Source organism: Anas acuta, chromosome 11 (genome assembly GCF_963932015.1).
Source record: "Anas acuta chromosome 11, bAnaAcu1.1, whole genome shotgun sequence".
NCBI lineage: Eukaryota > Metazoa > Chordata > Aves > Anseriformes > Anatidae > Anas > Anas acuta.
Window position 1 is genome coordinate 5,228,411 of NC_088989.1, and position 16,509 is coordinate 5,244,919.

The following is a 16,509-nucleotide window of genomic DNA, read 5'->3' on the forward strand; positions in this document are numbered from 1 at the left end:
GATGCTGCCGCACAGAACTGTTCTTCCAGAGAAGTGCAAAGGCAGCAGCCTGGTGATCCAATTCTAGCCTGACCCTCTCATTTCAGTTCTGAGGAATGCCTCTCCTATGTGTAAAGAAAGGGAAAAAAGATTTTTCTATATTTTAACTGAAGAACGCTGCATGAGTATCTTCCTAAGGAAACACAAACCAAACAAGTTCCATCCACAGCTCAGGGACAATTTCCACTGCAAGCAGTACAGAGCTGCATTACTAAAATGGATCCTTTTGGTCAAAGAACAAGACATGGGGCTGGCACCTATCAGTTAGGGATAAAGAGTTAAAACAGCTACCACTTCCTCAACTGGCCCACAACTATTGTGAGGGCAGTGTTCAGCTGAATTCCATCAGGCCACGCTGTCTTAACACAACCTGACGTGTTCCTCTTCAAGATCTCGGAATTTTTTTCTCCTCTCTGCTTTTCAGCAGCGCACACTAGAAAATAAATACACCCCAAAAGCCAAATGGTAATCCAAGTACAAAATAATATTTAATTATATAGTGGGGGGTAGTGGGGGGACTGAGTAACTTTTTTTTTTTTTTTAAAGTAAAAGACTCGCCAGGTCCTTCACAGACAACACAATACTGGTTTTTGTTTCAAGTTCATAACTTGGCTCTTAAAGTAGTTGATAATGAACCAGCAGGCATTATTTTAAATCAACCAGTTTTATTAAATGAGCCAGAAAGGAAAGAGGCAGGGCTAATTACCAGCATTCCTTGATGAATTACCTAGCGGTGTGTGGTAAATCTCTGGGCGTCTTTGTCTTTATCCCCAAATTTATCCCTTACTTATTTCTCAAGAGGTTAAAGGACACGGGGCTAATTAAGGCACCAATCCAATGACAGACAGAATCATTCAAGGTAGGGCTGGTTTTTACTCTTTCAAGCTTTTGCATCTCTGCCTGGTACTTCTTAATCTAATTTCTTTTTTTTTTTTCCCCCCTTAATATAACTGCTGGGGAGGGGGAGGAAAAGCGCTAATCTTGTCACGGTCAGGCAGGTTGAAATTGCCATGCAGTGCTGGGCAAAATGCTGCATATTTGTAATTTAGCCAATAAGAAATTCCTTAAGCCTCTCCTGAATGGCAGGAATGTCTCTAGCTTGTCACTTCCAATTCAGTCACTGCACAGGTTCAGCGTCTCGCAGAATAATGCTGCCAAACTAGCTGAAGAACTGAAATATTTGCGAGTGTACATAATGCCTAAAGATTACTTTAAGCAGATCTGAGTTTTCACATTTCAACATTTAACGTCTGTCAAAGCTGTCGACAGAGGCCTCCCCAGACCTCCACATGACTCCCCCCGGCCTTCAGCGCCGTGGGGGGCTCCGGGCCCTGCTGCAGAGGCAACCAGCACAACCCCAGGCACCAGCACTGCCCCTTTCTGTGTTCTTGGCTCAACCAGTGCAGGGTGGTAAGGTGGTTTTATTTTAAGCTGACTTGGGCTGAAACGGGATTTGATACAACCTAGGCAACACACACACTGACACCCATAGGAAAAGGAGATTGGGGATGAAGGGTAAAAGCAGGCTTTGCACTCGCAGTCAAGCAGTCAGACACTTGTGCACAGAAGTACATTGCCCCCTTGAATTCCACGCATGTTTAACGTCCAATAACCTCTGTGTTGAGCAAGAGTTTACATTTTACCTCTAGCACTCACCACAGACATCAGCACCAGTTCTCATTCTGGAGGAGCTTACAACCCACTAAGCAAGCAAAAGAATGAAGGCCCGAGAGATATCTTACTTACGTGAAGGCTTAGGACAGGCTTTAGAGGTTCTGTGGTTAAAAGCAAGTTTCTCCTTCTGAAGAATTTGCTGTGGGCTGAAGTTACACTCACCGACTCTGTGTTGTATCTGCAGTTCAGCAAGACCTGGTCTGGCAAATCACTTCTCCGAGTTACAACTGCAAATACATGCCAGGCTGGCTTAACAGACTGGCACACACCGCTAGCTGCTATTGTCAGGTTCGATTAAATTAACTTTTGATCAGATAAGCATTTCCACAAACACACATTTACTGTAACAGATGCTACCACACCTTTATCTCGACATCCCGTTGTTCCTGTTCTACAGAACTGTAGGACAGATAGATTGATCTCCCATACAATGAAGTCTCGTGGTAATTATTACACCAGGAATACTATTTCTAACTGCACAGCCTTCCCTGGGGAGCAGAAGGACTACATTAACACCACAGGTCGCTCTTTGTAACAGAGCACGCTGGAAAAGGTCTGGGAGGAGGCATTTTTTGATACTTGTCCATAGTCATTAACATCACTCAGAGGCATGCTTGGCGTTTCAAAACCGAAGAAATACAGGGTATCTGATGCAAAGAGCTTATCGCGGGGGCACATTTAAAACCTGAATGAACAATGACACGAGGGTTAAAGCAAGAGGCCAGCCGGGCCTCCTGCATTGTCCCAGACAGCCCGGCTGCGCTTCTGTTGACTCAGGAAAAGCTGCTGGAAGGAGAAAGATAAGTGTGAGCTACAGCAGTGCCGGGGTGGCAGCAAGATGGGTGAATGGACCCACTCTGGGATCAGTGGCAATCAGCCTGCAACGCTGCCATAGGATGGGCAAAGAAGAATAAAGCAAGAATGGAAATGCAGTGAACACTAGTTGGTTCTGGACTTTGAAAAGCAGATATTTCAGCTTGTTCGGGGCCCCAGGCAGAAGAAAACCTGGGATGGATGTCTGCTGCCCACTGGTGTTTTCAATCCTGCCTGTCCTGGTGATGCTTTCAAAGGAATTACTCTGCAGTTCTGCAGGCCGAGGATGCTCGCAGACATCAGGGTCAGCAGACATAGTAGGACTACAGGTGTAAAAATGATTCTGTGATATCAAGAAGACATTAACAGATGAAGTTTGAAACAGCTGTGGGAAAATTTTTTAACAGACCGGCCTCCCTCCAAACCTAGGGTGGATTCTCTTCATTTCTGATAGCCAAGGATTTCACCACCTGAAACAAACTGAGCTCTGCAAGGATTAACAGCAGCACTGTTCTGCAGATGAATGACCTGGGAGCAGGACTAGCCTCTCATCACTCCTCACAGGTGAGGGGCAGAGGCCTGATGCCCAACATCCTCCAGCACTGGGCTGACCCCACTTACAGAAATGTGGGGATCTGCTCCCAGAGGCCAGCCCTGCAACAGCCAGCACTGAGAGCTGCAGAGGTGCCTCTGCTCCAGCAGGAAAGGAATCCTACCGGACAGGAGGATAAACAGCAATAACTTCTTGCTATCAAGGACACAAAACTATCATACACCTGTATGAAAGAAACTATTTTATAAACAAACCTAGTGAAAACATTTTAAGAAGAATTCTTCACAAAAGAAGCCAATTTCTTAAATAAAAAGTATTGACTGACTGTGTACATTGGGCTCCTGATCAAACATCAACACATTTTAAGTTACTTTCCACTATTTCTGAGGCAGAGCAAGAAGTTGAAGCAGAGCAGAAGCAAAGAACCTGCTGTGACACCTCCACGTAGCATTAACCCTAACCAGCAGCAGGGGATGGGTGAGAAGATGCTTGAAGACAAACTAGCCCTTATGTCTGTGAAACTAACATCAGTGGAGCAGAATGACAACTGAAACCCCTAATAAACCCTCCTGCTATTAGATGAGAAGAGATGCTGCTTGATATGCATTAGCCTCATACCTAGTCCATCACAAAATTAGGCTTCACTAAGCAACAGTACATTTTAATTCCAACAGGTCATTTCCTACCTTGTCAAGCTACATTACTTGACATAGAAATGATGCAATAAGAAGTCATTACTCAAGAAAATAAAATCCTATTTATTCATATACCCTTGAATGTAATGGCCACGTTATGTAACTTGGAAATTCCTATGCAATGTGACATGGATTAATATGTATTACTCTTTCTGTACTGTTTCTAAATGACATTTTAAACATCTTGAACACAAATACAAAATGCAAACTCATCAACAGTTTCAGCTTCTTTTTAAGCTAGTCATTCCAAACTACTATCCTCAGACACTCAACTACTATTCCCCTAGTATCGGGAGATACGGGACACAGCAAGCCACACAGTTAATTACATAATCCAAAGAGTGAACCAAATCAACAAGTTGCTTTTTCTTTCCTCTCTTTTTTTTTTTTTCCAAATGTGATTTTAAATTCTATAAAAATCATCAAAACTAACAACAAAGCAGCTGCCACTTTTGGTCTTATTTGTGTAGTAACATTCAAAAAGCTGTTTTAAAGAAAATTGCCTTGCAGATTAACATTTCTCAAAGTGTAAAAATCCCCTTTTTGTCCACCTCATTCTTTAAGGTCACTAAATCCAGACCATCTGGGTAATAAAGTTACCACGTGTAGTTCCCTATTCACCTAATTAAAACTTCTGTACATCTCGTATGGATAATTTGTCTATAGCTAAAACCAACTGAAGTGTAAAAAGCAGCTCCGGGGAAATGATGTCACTAGAAGCAGGTTGCTGCTGGCAGAGCTGGCTGTCAGCATATCGGCACCAGGAAGATCCCAATTTACTGTTAAACACATCTTTTGAGCCAAGCAACCTATTTCATAATAATAATAAACCATATGGACTTTCCAGTAAAATCCTATTCACACTGAAACATCAATAGTAAATATTTTGATGTTAAAAAAACAAATGACTTCGAGCCTGGTATTTAGCACTTTTTTTTTGTACAGTTGGTCCAGTCTGGTATCACTATGAATAAAAGCACGAATCTTTAGCTGTTTCCACTAAAAACATAAGCCGCAAAAGGGAGCAAACCATTCTCTCTTCTCTCAAGCCGAGCAAGAGACCAAGAGGACTGGGTTTTGCTAGTTTTGGCTGTTACTTATGTAAAGGCAGATAACGAGGAGTCAGACGCCGTTTTGCATGTTTCCGCAGCCATTACCTAAAACACACGACTGTTGCCAAAAAGCCCTTGCTGCCAGCTATTACTTTTCATTGACAAGCCAGGTAAGGATGCACTCACACAGCTTTTTGCTCTGTGGGGTCAAACATTCTGCCGAGGACTGGGGACAGATGCTTCCTCTGTGGTCCCAAGGGACAAGGATTCCTGTTTGAGTCCTTCACGTGCAGTTGCTAGCAGTGCTCCCGCAAGTTACGGATCTGCAGGAATCCCTGTGAGAAGCCAGTTCCTAGGCACTGCACTTGTAATAACAGAGCATCACCTTTCAACACAGCATCTTCTGTAACCTGTCTCCTAGAAATAAAGGGCTGCCTTCCCTTCTCTCTCACGCATGGAGGTACTTGTAAAAAGGACACTACAGAAAACTGCTAATGCTTCAAGAGATTACACATCCTCCTTGATAGTATGGTATCATCAGAAAATAAAAGCTTTCCTGTAAGTTTACGAACAGATATAAAAAAACAACACTACAATTTATGTTAGACACTATTAGGATGAAAGGATAGAAAAATCTAACACATGCTTGGTTAACCAAGTGCACTACAAACAGAAAACTACTTTCTGTCTTCTACACATCTGATAGATCCAAATTGTAACTACACTGTCATAATTTGGAAATACATCTAACAAATTCAGGATGGATAAGCGTTAGGATAAAATTGCTTTTCCCAGTCAATTTCTACTCCTACACTGTAGACCATGCTTGAGTATATTCTAGTATCCCCATCGAGTATTAATTTTGGCACTGTCCACACAATACCATAATGCAGGTTCAATAAATAGAAGGACCCTACATTTCCCCCATAAAACAGTCATGCTGAAACTGTCTTGAAATACTGCATCTGCAAGCCTATTTAAAGGCTAAATCTTGGAATACTTATCGATATGGAGCAGTGATGGGCAAAGTACAAGAATGCATTGTAAGCAAGTTCAATTAACTTCTCTGGCAAGAATATAATTACTAACAGAAAGCAATTGCCAAATATCCAACTAAAATAAAAGGTCTAGCACTAATGCAGAGCAAATAAATAACTTCTCAAAACTTACAAAAACTTTACTCTAACGAAATATGTCTATTTTTACATCACTTTTCCCATTATTTTGCTAACACATTTTCACGTTACTTTATGTGGACTTACCCTGTGCATGAAATTCTCTTTTCTTCTAGTTGAAGAAGTTTTTCCCTGAGTAATTAGCAAGCTACATCCCCTTTGACAGAGAGATACTAACAAGCTCCTACAGTTTCCAGTAAGACAAGGAATCCAAAGCTACTAATAGCAAACAAGTCATTTAAGCAAAAAAGGATTACAAAGGCTTGTTGCAAGAGCCTGGAAACTCACCCATATTTCAGATTAAGGCTTTCTGAGGAGCTCTTTTGTAATGCGTTTTGACTCAAATTTTTTAAAATATGCATTTTTTTTAAATGAAATATTGATTTAAATATGTATTAATCATTTTTTCTTTGGACAAACACTAAGTGCCAGAAAGACCGGACAATGATTTCCAATGGGAAAACTAGAGAAATGGTGGTTTTATAACAAAACCTCCCTCGAGATCTCAAAGTATAAAGAAAAAAAAAATCACAAACTAAGAAGGATTTCTACTCTCTGGTACAAGGACACCAGAATAAGCTGCAAATCAAGCCACAGTGCAGCTTATTTGTGAGACTTCATTCCCAAAAGTACCTGTCACCCCATCCCTAGGGCACATGAAGTCTATTTCAATGAGAGCTACGACACGGAGCGGCAGAGCCGCCGACGTACCTTGAGGACCTCCATGGGTACCTGCGTGGCGGGGGGCAGGCTGGCGGGGACGCTGACGTTGATGGCAGGTGTCTGGCTGACGGGAACTCTCTGCTGCATGAACTGGGCTGCTTGCTGCTTCTGCTGCTGCTCCCGACGCTCCTGCTCCTGCATCTGCTCACGCATGAGCTGCTGCCGTAGCAGGATTCGTGAGGTCATGCTGGAGGAGCTTAAGGGAGGCTTGGAAGCGCCAGGATGCTCGGAATTGCTGTGGGAAGAGCAGAGAGAGACAGCTCAGCTTCTACCAGTGCCTTCATCGCTCAGGGTTTGCAGAACGGTTCTGGGGCAGGGAGCAGAATCCGCAGGGCTCCGCGGCACCGCACAACGGGGAGCTCGGAGCCGACCCACCGCAGGGACTTAGCAGCGCGTTAGGCTGCCTTAACTTCGCGGGGACCGAATGTTTCCAAATGCCAATACCCAGCTGTAAAAAGTGATTTACTACTTATACAGCCACCATCCACGAGAAAAACAAATGCCTTTATAGGTAGCAGCAGGCACTCATATCCCTTTTTTTTTTTTTTTTTTTAATAAGCATGGAAAGGATGAATCATGCCTAATGATAGGTATAGGTAATACGCCAGGTCTAATCACCTACCTCAAAATAAAGAGAGAAAGAAATTCTACCTCTTCCATGAAAGCACAATACAATAAAGTACAGTTATTTTCCGCAAAATACTACCTCGGGGTTGGATTTGCTGATGGTGACATTCTTCATAGCTAGAAGCCAGACCCCAAAAGCAGCAGCTCCCACCTGAGGCCTATCAGCATTTCCTGGATGGAGCAAGATGCAAGAGCAGGCAGCACAGTCACAGCTTTATTTCAGTCACCAAAGCCTATTGTGCTGCCCAGGCGAACACACTACACACCTTCACCTGCTAAGAGCCCTCAACAGACCAAACATCCCAGCATGTAACCCAGGACAAACCCAGGAGCTTGCCATAAACTGCAGGGACACCTCCTGACAGACCCCATCATTTTATTCACCTCCAGGAGTAAAACCCCATTTACAAGACATTTGTGTAGCATCCTTAAGATGGAGCAATTCAGGGAGGTAAATATCCCGCTACACATCCTTCGAGGGAAGGAAGTTAGCAGCAGCTAGGAACCCAGGACTCCGTGCATCCGCATGAGAAGATGCCACAGCGGGTGTAAATGATGGCACTTGGTTTCTGATCCTAACCAACGACGGACACCCCAGGCAGGGCCATGCAGAAGCAAAGTCCACGCCAGGCTAGAGGAGAACGCGGGATGCCTGGGGAAGCCAGCAGCAGCTGTCCCACTCCAGGAGCAAGCTGCCTGTGAGCCCCCTGCCTCTGTTCCCTGCATCTCAGTGCAGTGCTGGGCAGCTCGCGAGACAGAACCCCTCCAGCACCAGCCCCTGGAGGCTGCGGGCATCGAAAGCCACATCTCCTGGGCATGCTTCGAAGCCTGTGAGATTTGTTTAGGACCAACGTTGTGTTCATAGGGGAAATGAAAAAGAAGAGCCCACGCTTACTTGCACAAGAGATCAAGAGAGCTCGCCTTCTGGGGGCAGGGAAGGAGCGCTGGGAGGAGACAGCCTTGCTATTTAAGACCTGTCAGGTTGAAACATTCACAGAGACACTGATCCTTTTGATAAAACAAGAGAAAACCTTTGTGGTGAAACTAATGCAGCTGCGGAATAATCGCACTAATTAGCTGCTCAAGACAAGTCATTGACTGTGATACTTGTAAAAACACCACCCTCCCAATTAACGGCAGAGCATTCTCACATCTCAGCCCAGCAGCCCGTTTCCTGGCCACAGCCACGTTTGAACGCACAGCCGAACCACTCACAAAGTTGCCCTCCAGTTTGGAAACATGTATTTGCACGGCTAGGGTAGTTACAGGTCTCCAAAAAGGTCTCCAAACCCTTTTGGTCATGTACCCCCAACCACTAAAAAAAAATACTGAGCATATACCCCCGATAGAGAGAACAGCACCTCCTGTGCTCCTGCATAGCCAACAGGAAAAAAAAAAATGGAATGAAAAGTGGGAAGGAGTCCTGCAGATTTGCTTTCTTGCCCTTTCCTCATCCCAGCTCATGCTGCCCAGAAACGCTGAGAGCCGACGTTCCTCCAGCATTGCATCGAATCAAACTCTCTTGGTCTTCTGGGCTACACAAACCTTTTAGGATGCTCTCAACAGCGAAGGCACCCAAGTTCTGAATGAAGGAATCATTGGGAACAACGTGCTGTCAAACTGCAGCTACTGCCAGCAACGTGTTTGAGTTTAAATAATGCCTGGATCTGCCAGAAACACAGCCTGGAGGCTGCTACACAATACCTGCCTGCCAAGAGGCTCATTTCACAATCACCACGAGTGGAACTGGATGAACAAAACCACTCCAACACTCAGCTGTCCCGTGGCCGTCACCTGGGGACCGGGCAGCTCTCACGTCAGGGCTGAAGCAGCACTTCTTCCATCTGCTGTAACTCACCGAGAGCAGCATAGATGAAAAGTAGAAGCAGAAAACCAGAAAGCTCCCCTTGGTGTTTCATTCTCTAAGGCTGTCCCACACAACGCCCAGCCTCTGAGCCCTGCTCCAGCCGCACACCGCACTGCGCAATGCCCCGAGACGGAACAGAGGGTGCTGTGGGCTCCATCACCACGTGTTCTCCCGAAAGCAAATAGAAAAAACTCTATCAGAAACTCACTGTTACATCAAAAAAATTACAAACTTATATCAAACGCTTAGTCAATAGTGTACGGCAGAGTTGCAGTTTGGAAGCAGCCTGAGCTTTAAGCACGGAGCAGGTGAGACACCGCAGCGCGGCGCGGAGCCCGGGCACGTGGACGCTGAGCTCTCCGAGGCCTGACTCAGCCGGGCATTGTGCAGGCAGCCCCAGAACCCACACATGCAACTGATACTCGACGCGACTGAGATACTTCCTGCAAACATGGTTATGGATATCAGTTAATTGCAATAAATGAAACCGACTCATCCTCTTAATTGACAGATGATTAAACCAGTTATCCATTAGCAGTCTAATAAGCACAGTGTAATACAGACTGAGTTATTAGCTATGAATGTCATATGCCGATTCAATTAATCATTAAGCGATAACATTCTATTAAATACATTTAAATTACACATCCTTTGTTCAGATGCCTGGGAAACGTTAGTTACTGTATGCACACAGGGTAATGCAGACGGCTGTTGCATAACATAAAGCAACTGGTCAGATTAGAAACAAGTTTCATTTCGTTGCTTTCAACTCATGTGATTACAGACCCCACACGGTTTGGAATCACCCCGCCTGCCTAGATGGGTACTGAAGGTTTGATTTCCATCTCCTTGGACAAAAAGCCAAACTAGTCAAAAGTTAGTCCATTTTGTTTTCAGTTTCTTACAAACTGATTCAACACCTTCTCTGGTATACATGCATTACTTGCCTGGTTTACACACATTTTCATTACCCACGTATTTGTTAAAAAACAATTCCAAATTATTGTTTTTAATTCCAACATAATGTTTTTAGACAAACTACAAGTGAAAAGCACAGACCAACAACTCAAACCCAAAGCTCTTCCAAACACTTCTTCATTGAAAACCACACACAAAACAAACCAACCAACACCTGCTCGCCCATCACGCTTTTGTTCTCTGGCAACAGCCACAGGATACTTGCTTCAGACAGGATCTGACCAATGCCCACCTGAAACGTTTCAGCTAGGCGTGTGCGCAGCTGACCTACGTGTCAGAGGGTGATGCTCAGCAGAAGACACTCTGAAGATGCCATCAAGAAACACGTCCAGAAGAGCTGACATTTTGGTAATGACTTCTTATTTCTGGTTCTGTGAACAGCCCAACAATAACTTCTGCCCCACATTTGCCTGCTGCACATGGAAGTTGTAGCTAAAACAATACACATCTTTTCCACGCCCCATAATCTTCACCCAGCAAAGGGTTTTTTCAGGGCTTCTTCGTTTATTTTGGTTTGTCTGAACTAGAATTTGATTGAGTTTAGCATTAAAAAAAAGATTTAGCAAAAGGCTTAGGGGAGGGAGTCCCTGTCAGTAAGATATGAAGCCCCTGGTTTTGGTTGAAATGCCCAAAGGCAGAATTCGATGAGACTGTGGCTGTGGCTGATATAAAATAAAACCAGCCTGCAGAGCTTGTCCTGCCTCTGCCCTTCAGACCCCACACACAGCCCCAGGTTCCTCGGACACAGGTGAACAAGAATCAAGTAAAATACACCAAAAACCACCTCTCAGTTAGCCATCAGTCCTTTTTACTTACAAGTTCTCCAGCCACTCCACATGTAGTCTTGCCTAGAGGGGTGTGCAGTAGCAGCACAGATTTCACAAGACTGGAAAGTGGAATGAAAAAAAAAAAAAAAAAGCTCTCAAAAAACACTTGCTTTGGCAAGCCCTCCTGCCCTGCTGTATGCAGAGCAATGGCACACGAGAGGGAGGTTATTGTTCTCTGCCCATGCCAACTGTTTAGTAGGGGGTTAGCCTGCAGAGAAATCAGCCAAGAGAAGCAGAAGCCGTAGTGCCTCCAGAAATCCATGGAGCTGCACCAGACCTCGGAGGTCTGAGGTAAGAAATGGGATATAAATGCTTGTATTTAATGCCTTACCCTTACTTCATTCATCATTATTTATGGAGAAAAGTAAGGCATTCACACTGAAATAGCTGATACAAGCATAAGAACATCACTCCTGATCTTGAAAGCAAGTAGATGAAAGGCTGCGAACAACTCAAACACCCGGCCTGATATACAGAAGGTATTATCAAATGAGACACCCGCACAGCTCCCCTGACACTCCTCCTGCTCAATGAGTGCTATCAGTTCTCTCAAAACTGAATTTATTTGTAGAGATTCCAGTTGCAGTCTCTGTACCAAGCAGTAAAAACTCCAGACACTTTGTGTTGCCAGCACTATAAATGTTAGCAGCATCTAAGCTGCCAGCCTGCATTGCTGTTTGCCACTGGGATGAGCAACAGAAAAAGGAAGGATACCAAAAGAGAAGACAAAAGAAAAATAAATATTAGAGGGAGCTGATGACAACAAAAAGAAAAAGGTTTTCTCCCCTATCTTCAGCCATTGAGAGGGATTCTAGGTACATGAAAACTACCCCAGCATTTTCCCAGCAGCACTTTGTACTTCATTCCTAAAATTTAATAATTGATTGTGGGTTACAGCGACACTCCGCTCAGCGAGCCAATTGGCTGGCACTGAACTGGCATATCAATGTTAAAAAAAAAAAAATTGGCACCCCTTGATGTCCTTTGTTGTCAAGGACAGAGCAGTAAGGCCAGCAATTACATAAATGGTGCAGGACCTTTATCAGCCTCCACAGCAAAGCAAGGACTGTTTCCTCTTCAATAAAGGTTTCCGCATTTGAAAGCTACACATTCAAAGAGACACGCTGCCTGCTGTGGCACCTGCTCCACCATCATCCAGGCAAATGTTTTCCTCTCCCTCCAGTGCTTTCTTCCTCCCATGCATGGTCAATGATGTCCCCTATCCAGGAGCAAATGGCTGAGCTACAAATTGAGTTTAGTAGATACACCTTTCTTTAAATAAATAACAACCAGCACTCACAGTGACAGTGTAAACCTTTAAGATTTTTTTCTTTTTAAGTAGCTGTACACAATTTAGTAGTTTTCCATTTTTCTTCCCGTCTTTAAAACGCACCTGCACAAGCTGCTGAACATAATGCTTTTTGAACTTAATGAAAACCTCTCTCATGACCCAGGAGCACTCAGTAAATAATTATTAAGCTCTGGAGGTGGCTTTTGCATGAGTGTTGGCTTAATAAAATGCCATAAGTTGATCTGCTTGAATGCCTGTTTACTTGGGGACACAGCTTTCAGTATAGCTTGGGAAGCTCGGCCACCACCGGACTAAGCAACACGGTGAAACTGAAGAGCTTCAGTATTAAAGCTGCAAAGGTCACATCTTACAATTCTTTACTACCGTTTCTGTTAAAGGGGAGATGAATAATTACAAACCTACACCACCCTCAAATACTTCTATATATACACTATAGCTAAAATAATCACTAAAATGCACCAGATCTGTTTGTGCCTAAGCTGAACCAAGAAATAGCAGGGGAAGGAGAAATCCTTAATGAAGGGGGAGACGCGAGAAGCTCCACAAGAGACGAGCATCTTCCAGGTGCTCCTGGGGAGTGCACACAGCAATGCAGCACACGGCTGCTGTCAGACACACGAATGGTTTGGTCTCGTTACCTTTGCCCGCAGAGCTCTTACCCACAGCAATCCCCCACTAGCTCAAATGTTTGTGCTTGCCGTGAACTTTCAGAAGGCGATCCGCATATATATCATTTAACAACGACACATCAAAACGCAGAGGGAGGGCTTGGTGAGCCTTCCCCTCCTGCACGGCAGGGGCAGGCAGCTCCCCAGCACAGCACCTGGTCCCCAGACCACCACCTCCGTGCTGAGGCGCTCGCTCGAGGCGTCACTTACAGGCAGCAGCTGGCCAAGGAGCGCGGCATGGCCCTCTGAACGCTAACAGCCTCCATCCTTGCTCCCCCCACACTTTTGTCCGAGGGTTTTTGCAAGGTGCCTGGGTGGAAGCCGGGCCCGGCAGGGCCGTGTCTCCAGGGGTGGCTCCGGATAAGGCCCTGGCAACTCCAATCCCCGGGAGCAGCGTGGGCAGCGGTGCCCAGCGCCCGCCGGTGCTGCAGACCTGTGCAATCCAGCACCTACTGCCGAGCAGGGGCTGGGGCCTCGAGGCCTCACGGCAACCCCAAAGTACTGATTGAGATTGCCCTGGGACAGGAATGGGTACAATCTGACAGGGCTGCAGATGGAAAAGCCCAGCTTCTGTTGTCCCTGAAGGGCCTGAGATGCACTCAGCCCTCTCACGCCCCACCCCACAATGAGATATGCGCCGGTGTTGAAAGCAGTCAGCCCATTCTTTAATTAAACGGGGAGTGAGCAGGCCACTAATGCCATCAGAGGGGCAGACGGAGCTGTCTGTAGCAGTACAACTTTCTCAGGATCTTTATCACCAAGAGGATGAAGGGAATGGATGGGTGGAAAGACAACCTGCTTTCTGGGAGGTAGAGAACTCCCGTGCTTTTAAAGTTCCCCTCAGTGAAACTCTGCCGAGGAATCACCACACACACCTCACAGTACCTGGATGTGTACCTGTAACTACAGAGGCTGGACATACTCTTTACCGAGTCCCAGCTCTGCTCAAACAGGGAGAACCCCTGCTCAGTGGGAAGTCAGCAAGCAGGGGAGATACCTGCGCACACAAATACCTCGAGCTTCCAAAAACATTCCCCAAGGGGTTAGAGGAATTTAAAGCTTAACATTATTAAGCCCTGGTTTCGTGCTCTTCCTCAAACTTACAAAGCCATCAGAAACTTAGAGAATATATTACAGGGGGAATAGAAAAAGGAGCATGAGGCAAATACGCATTTTGCTTGATAGGGTGAATAGTTGCCTTGTTAAGGACTTTTTGAGCCATTTCAGATGCCACTTTCCTGTTATCGGTACTTACCCCTCTAAAGAACTCTGCACACATTTGCAAAACATTCTACAACAGAAAGGCAGATAGCTAGAACAACCAAACGGTGATAAAATAAAAAGCGAGGAGATAACACTCCATTAATAACCTTTGTAGTTCTTGATTTTGTAATACAGAATTTACCTTCTTTTATCTGAGTAAATAGAGAAGATAACGCTGTCGCCAAGAGGGAAGATGAAGTACATCACCATGCTGTTTGACACTTTGTACCTACGTAGTCCCAAAATCTGACTTCACATCCCTTTCTCATTGTATCTTGATTTAGACAGTGACGTATCTATCACACTACGCAGTCAGCTCGCAAGTTTATTCACAAAGGCAGCCAGCCCTGCAGAAAACAAGGCTCAAATGTGTTTTGCTCACAGCTTCTACCCCTCATTCATCTGCTCCAAAACTCGCCGAGCTAAAAAGCCACCATGCTTCTAAGGGTTTGCAGGAACCCAGCCATTCCCAATCTGAATCCCTCTGCTCATCCTTGATTTTCTGCTCGCTGACTCCACTTGTCACAATGCTATTTAGTTCTTTCCAAAGAACACAAGGCAGCTCGAAATCTCATCTCTCACAGATGACATCCTTGTTCTGGTATGCTCGGCAAACAGGATCTTAAGAAGCAAAAGAGAAAGTGTTTATGAAAGATTTGCTTTAAATGATTAAGATCCCCAAACAGTCATAATGAAAACCACAAAGTGAACTTCTAGAGCTCAATACGTGAAGCCTCTGTGTTATCAGTGCGTGTGACTTGCTCAGTACAGTGAATACGAAATACGAAGGAAAAAAACAGCCCCTAAGATGTTACTGAGAGCTCTAACACTAAAATCATCTTGGACAGGTACTATGCAAACTCTCACTTCAATCTGTAGCCACAGGGCTAGCTGGTCATTACAGGACCTGATCAGGGAGCGTGTTTGGCAACTTCTCTTTCTAACAAAACTCTTGGCTGCATAAACTAATTCCTCAGTTCCACGTATTTTAAACAAACTTCAGTTTTAGTCGACAAGCATTACTTATAGTTCTTCTACATTTTTGGCTGTTTGTAGAAGAATTAGCGGGGCAAAATGATTATGTAACTGTAAAGGCTCAACTACTGAGGGGGAAAAAGCCTTTCATTCAGCAACAGTTGCTTCACTTACCATTTGGGTATTTACACTGCAACTGCAATTTGCAATCACAGGACAGATGTACCGCTCTTGCTGCGTTGGGTATTCACAGCACAGACAGCAAGGTGGGAAAAGCTCCAGCTGTCCATGTAAGAAAGCAGCAGTGATGTTTACAAACTTGCTAATTGAGGCCAAGCAAAATGACAGTCATTCGCTGGAAACATTGCCAAACCGCAAACAGCTACTGCGGAGATGGCCTTCAACTCCCCTGCTCAGGCCATTGAATACAACCAGCAAAATCCCTGCCTTGGAGTAACCTCAAACAAAGGCTCCCGGAGAAAGCAAATGCCAGCAGTCCATCGGCTAACACTGCAATGTTACCAGGGGACCCAGCAGCATCCCCAGCACAGCCACATCCAGCACATTGTCCCCTGCCCCACGGTGCATCTCCTTCTCCTGCAACAGACTGGCCCAAATTCTGCTTGGCAGAGCACCCCTCAGGCAGTGACCAGCAGCAGATGTGCAGGGAGCAGGATGGGAACAAGGCAAGCCTGTCAGGCAGCTTCCCCGAGCAAGCTCCCAAACCCCAACCACTCCCAGCTCAGGGATTTCCCAAAATGGGAATGGTTTCTGCGTGCTTACAACCCTCAAGTGTGTGCCGTGGGTCATGTCAGCCTCACCTCCGGTTTTGTTCCACAGCTGGCACAAGACGTGGAAGTGAGGACTACAGGACCTCTTCATCTGCTAGCTGCTGGAAATGCTATTTTAAGTTCATGCCATCTATATGAACTGCAGCCCTTAAATCAATACCACAGATTTTTGTGAATGGTTGGACTTGGGGGAAATTGTTATCTCCAGGGTCTTCTCTAGCAATTCTGCCATTCTATACTTTAAAAAAAAAAAAAAAGTCTGCACCTCATTTCTAGTCAGAAACTGTTTATGAATTCCTAGGAGAGCAAAAGAGGAAAATAACTACTTGCAGTTAGGTTAAAATGTAAATGAAACAAATACCAAATCAAAAACATGATACAGAATAAACACCCATTCAAAATAAGAACATGCAAGCAATGTTTATACTTCCTGATTTTACAAAGCATCAAGATATATAGAAAAGATCCTCCTTGATC

The 16,509-nt window shown here is 44.9% G+C and overlaps 1 protein-coding gene across 7 annotated transcripts in view; it reads right to left on the reverse strand.

Annotated features, from left to right (window-relative positions):
- The window catches only part of MITF (melanocyte inducing transcription factor), a 97,618-nt gene that overhangs the window by 35,175 nt on the left and 45,934 nt on the right, over positions 1 to 16,509 (reverse strand). For 6 of the 7 annotated variants that reach the window (XM_068694095.1, XM_068694096.1, XM_068694093.1 and 3 more), the window contains exon 2: positions 6,713 to 6,959. In XM_068694095.1, coding sequence (XP_068550196.1) covers positions 6,713 to 6,959 — 247 coding nt within the window. Of the gene's footprint in view, positions 1 to 6,712; positions 6,960 to 13,213; positions 13,348 to 16,509 lie in introns of those variants that run through there. The other variant, XM_068694094.1, reaches the window with a different exon arrangement.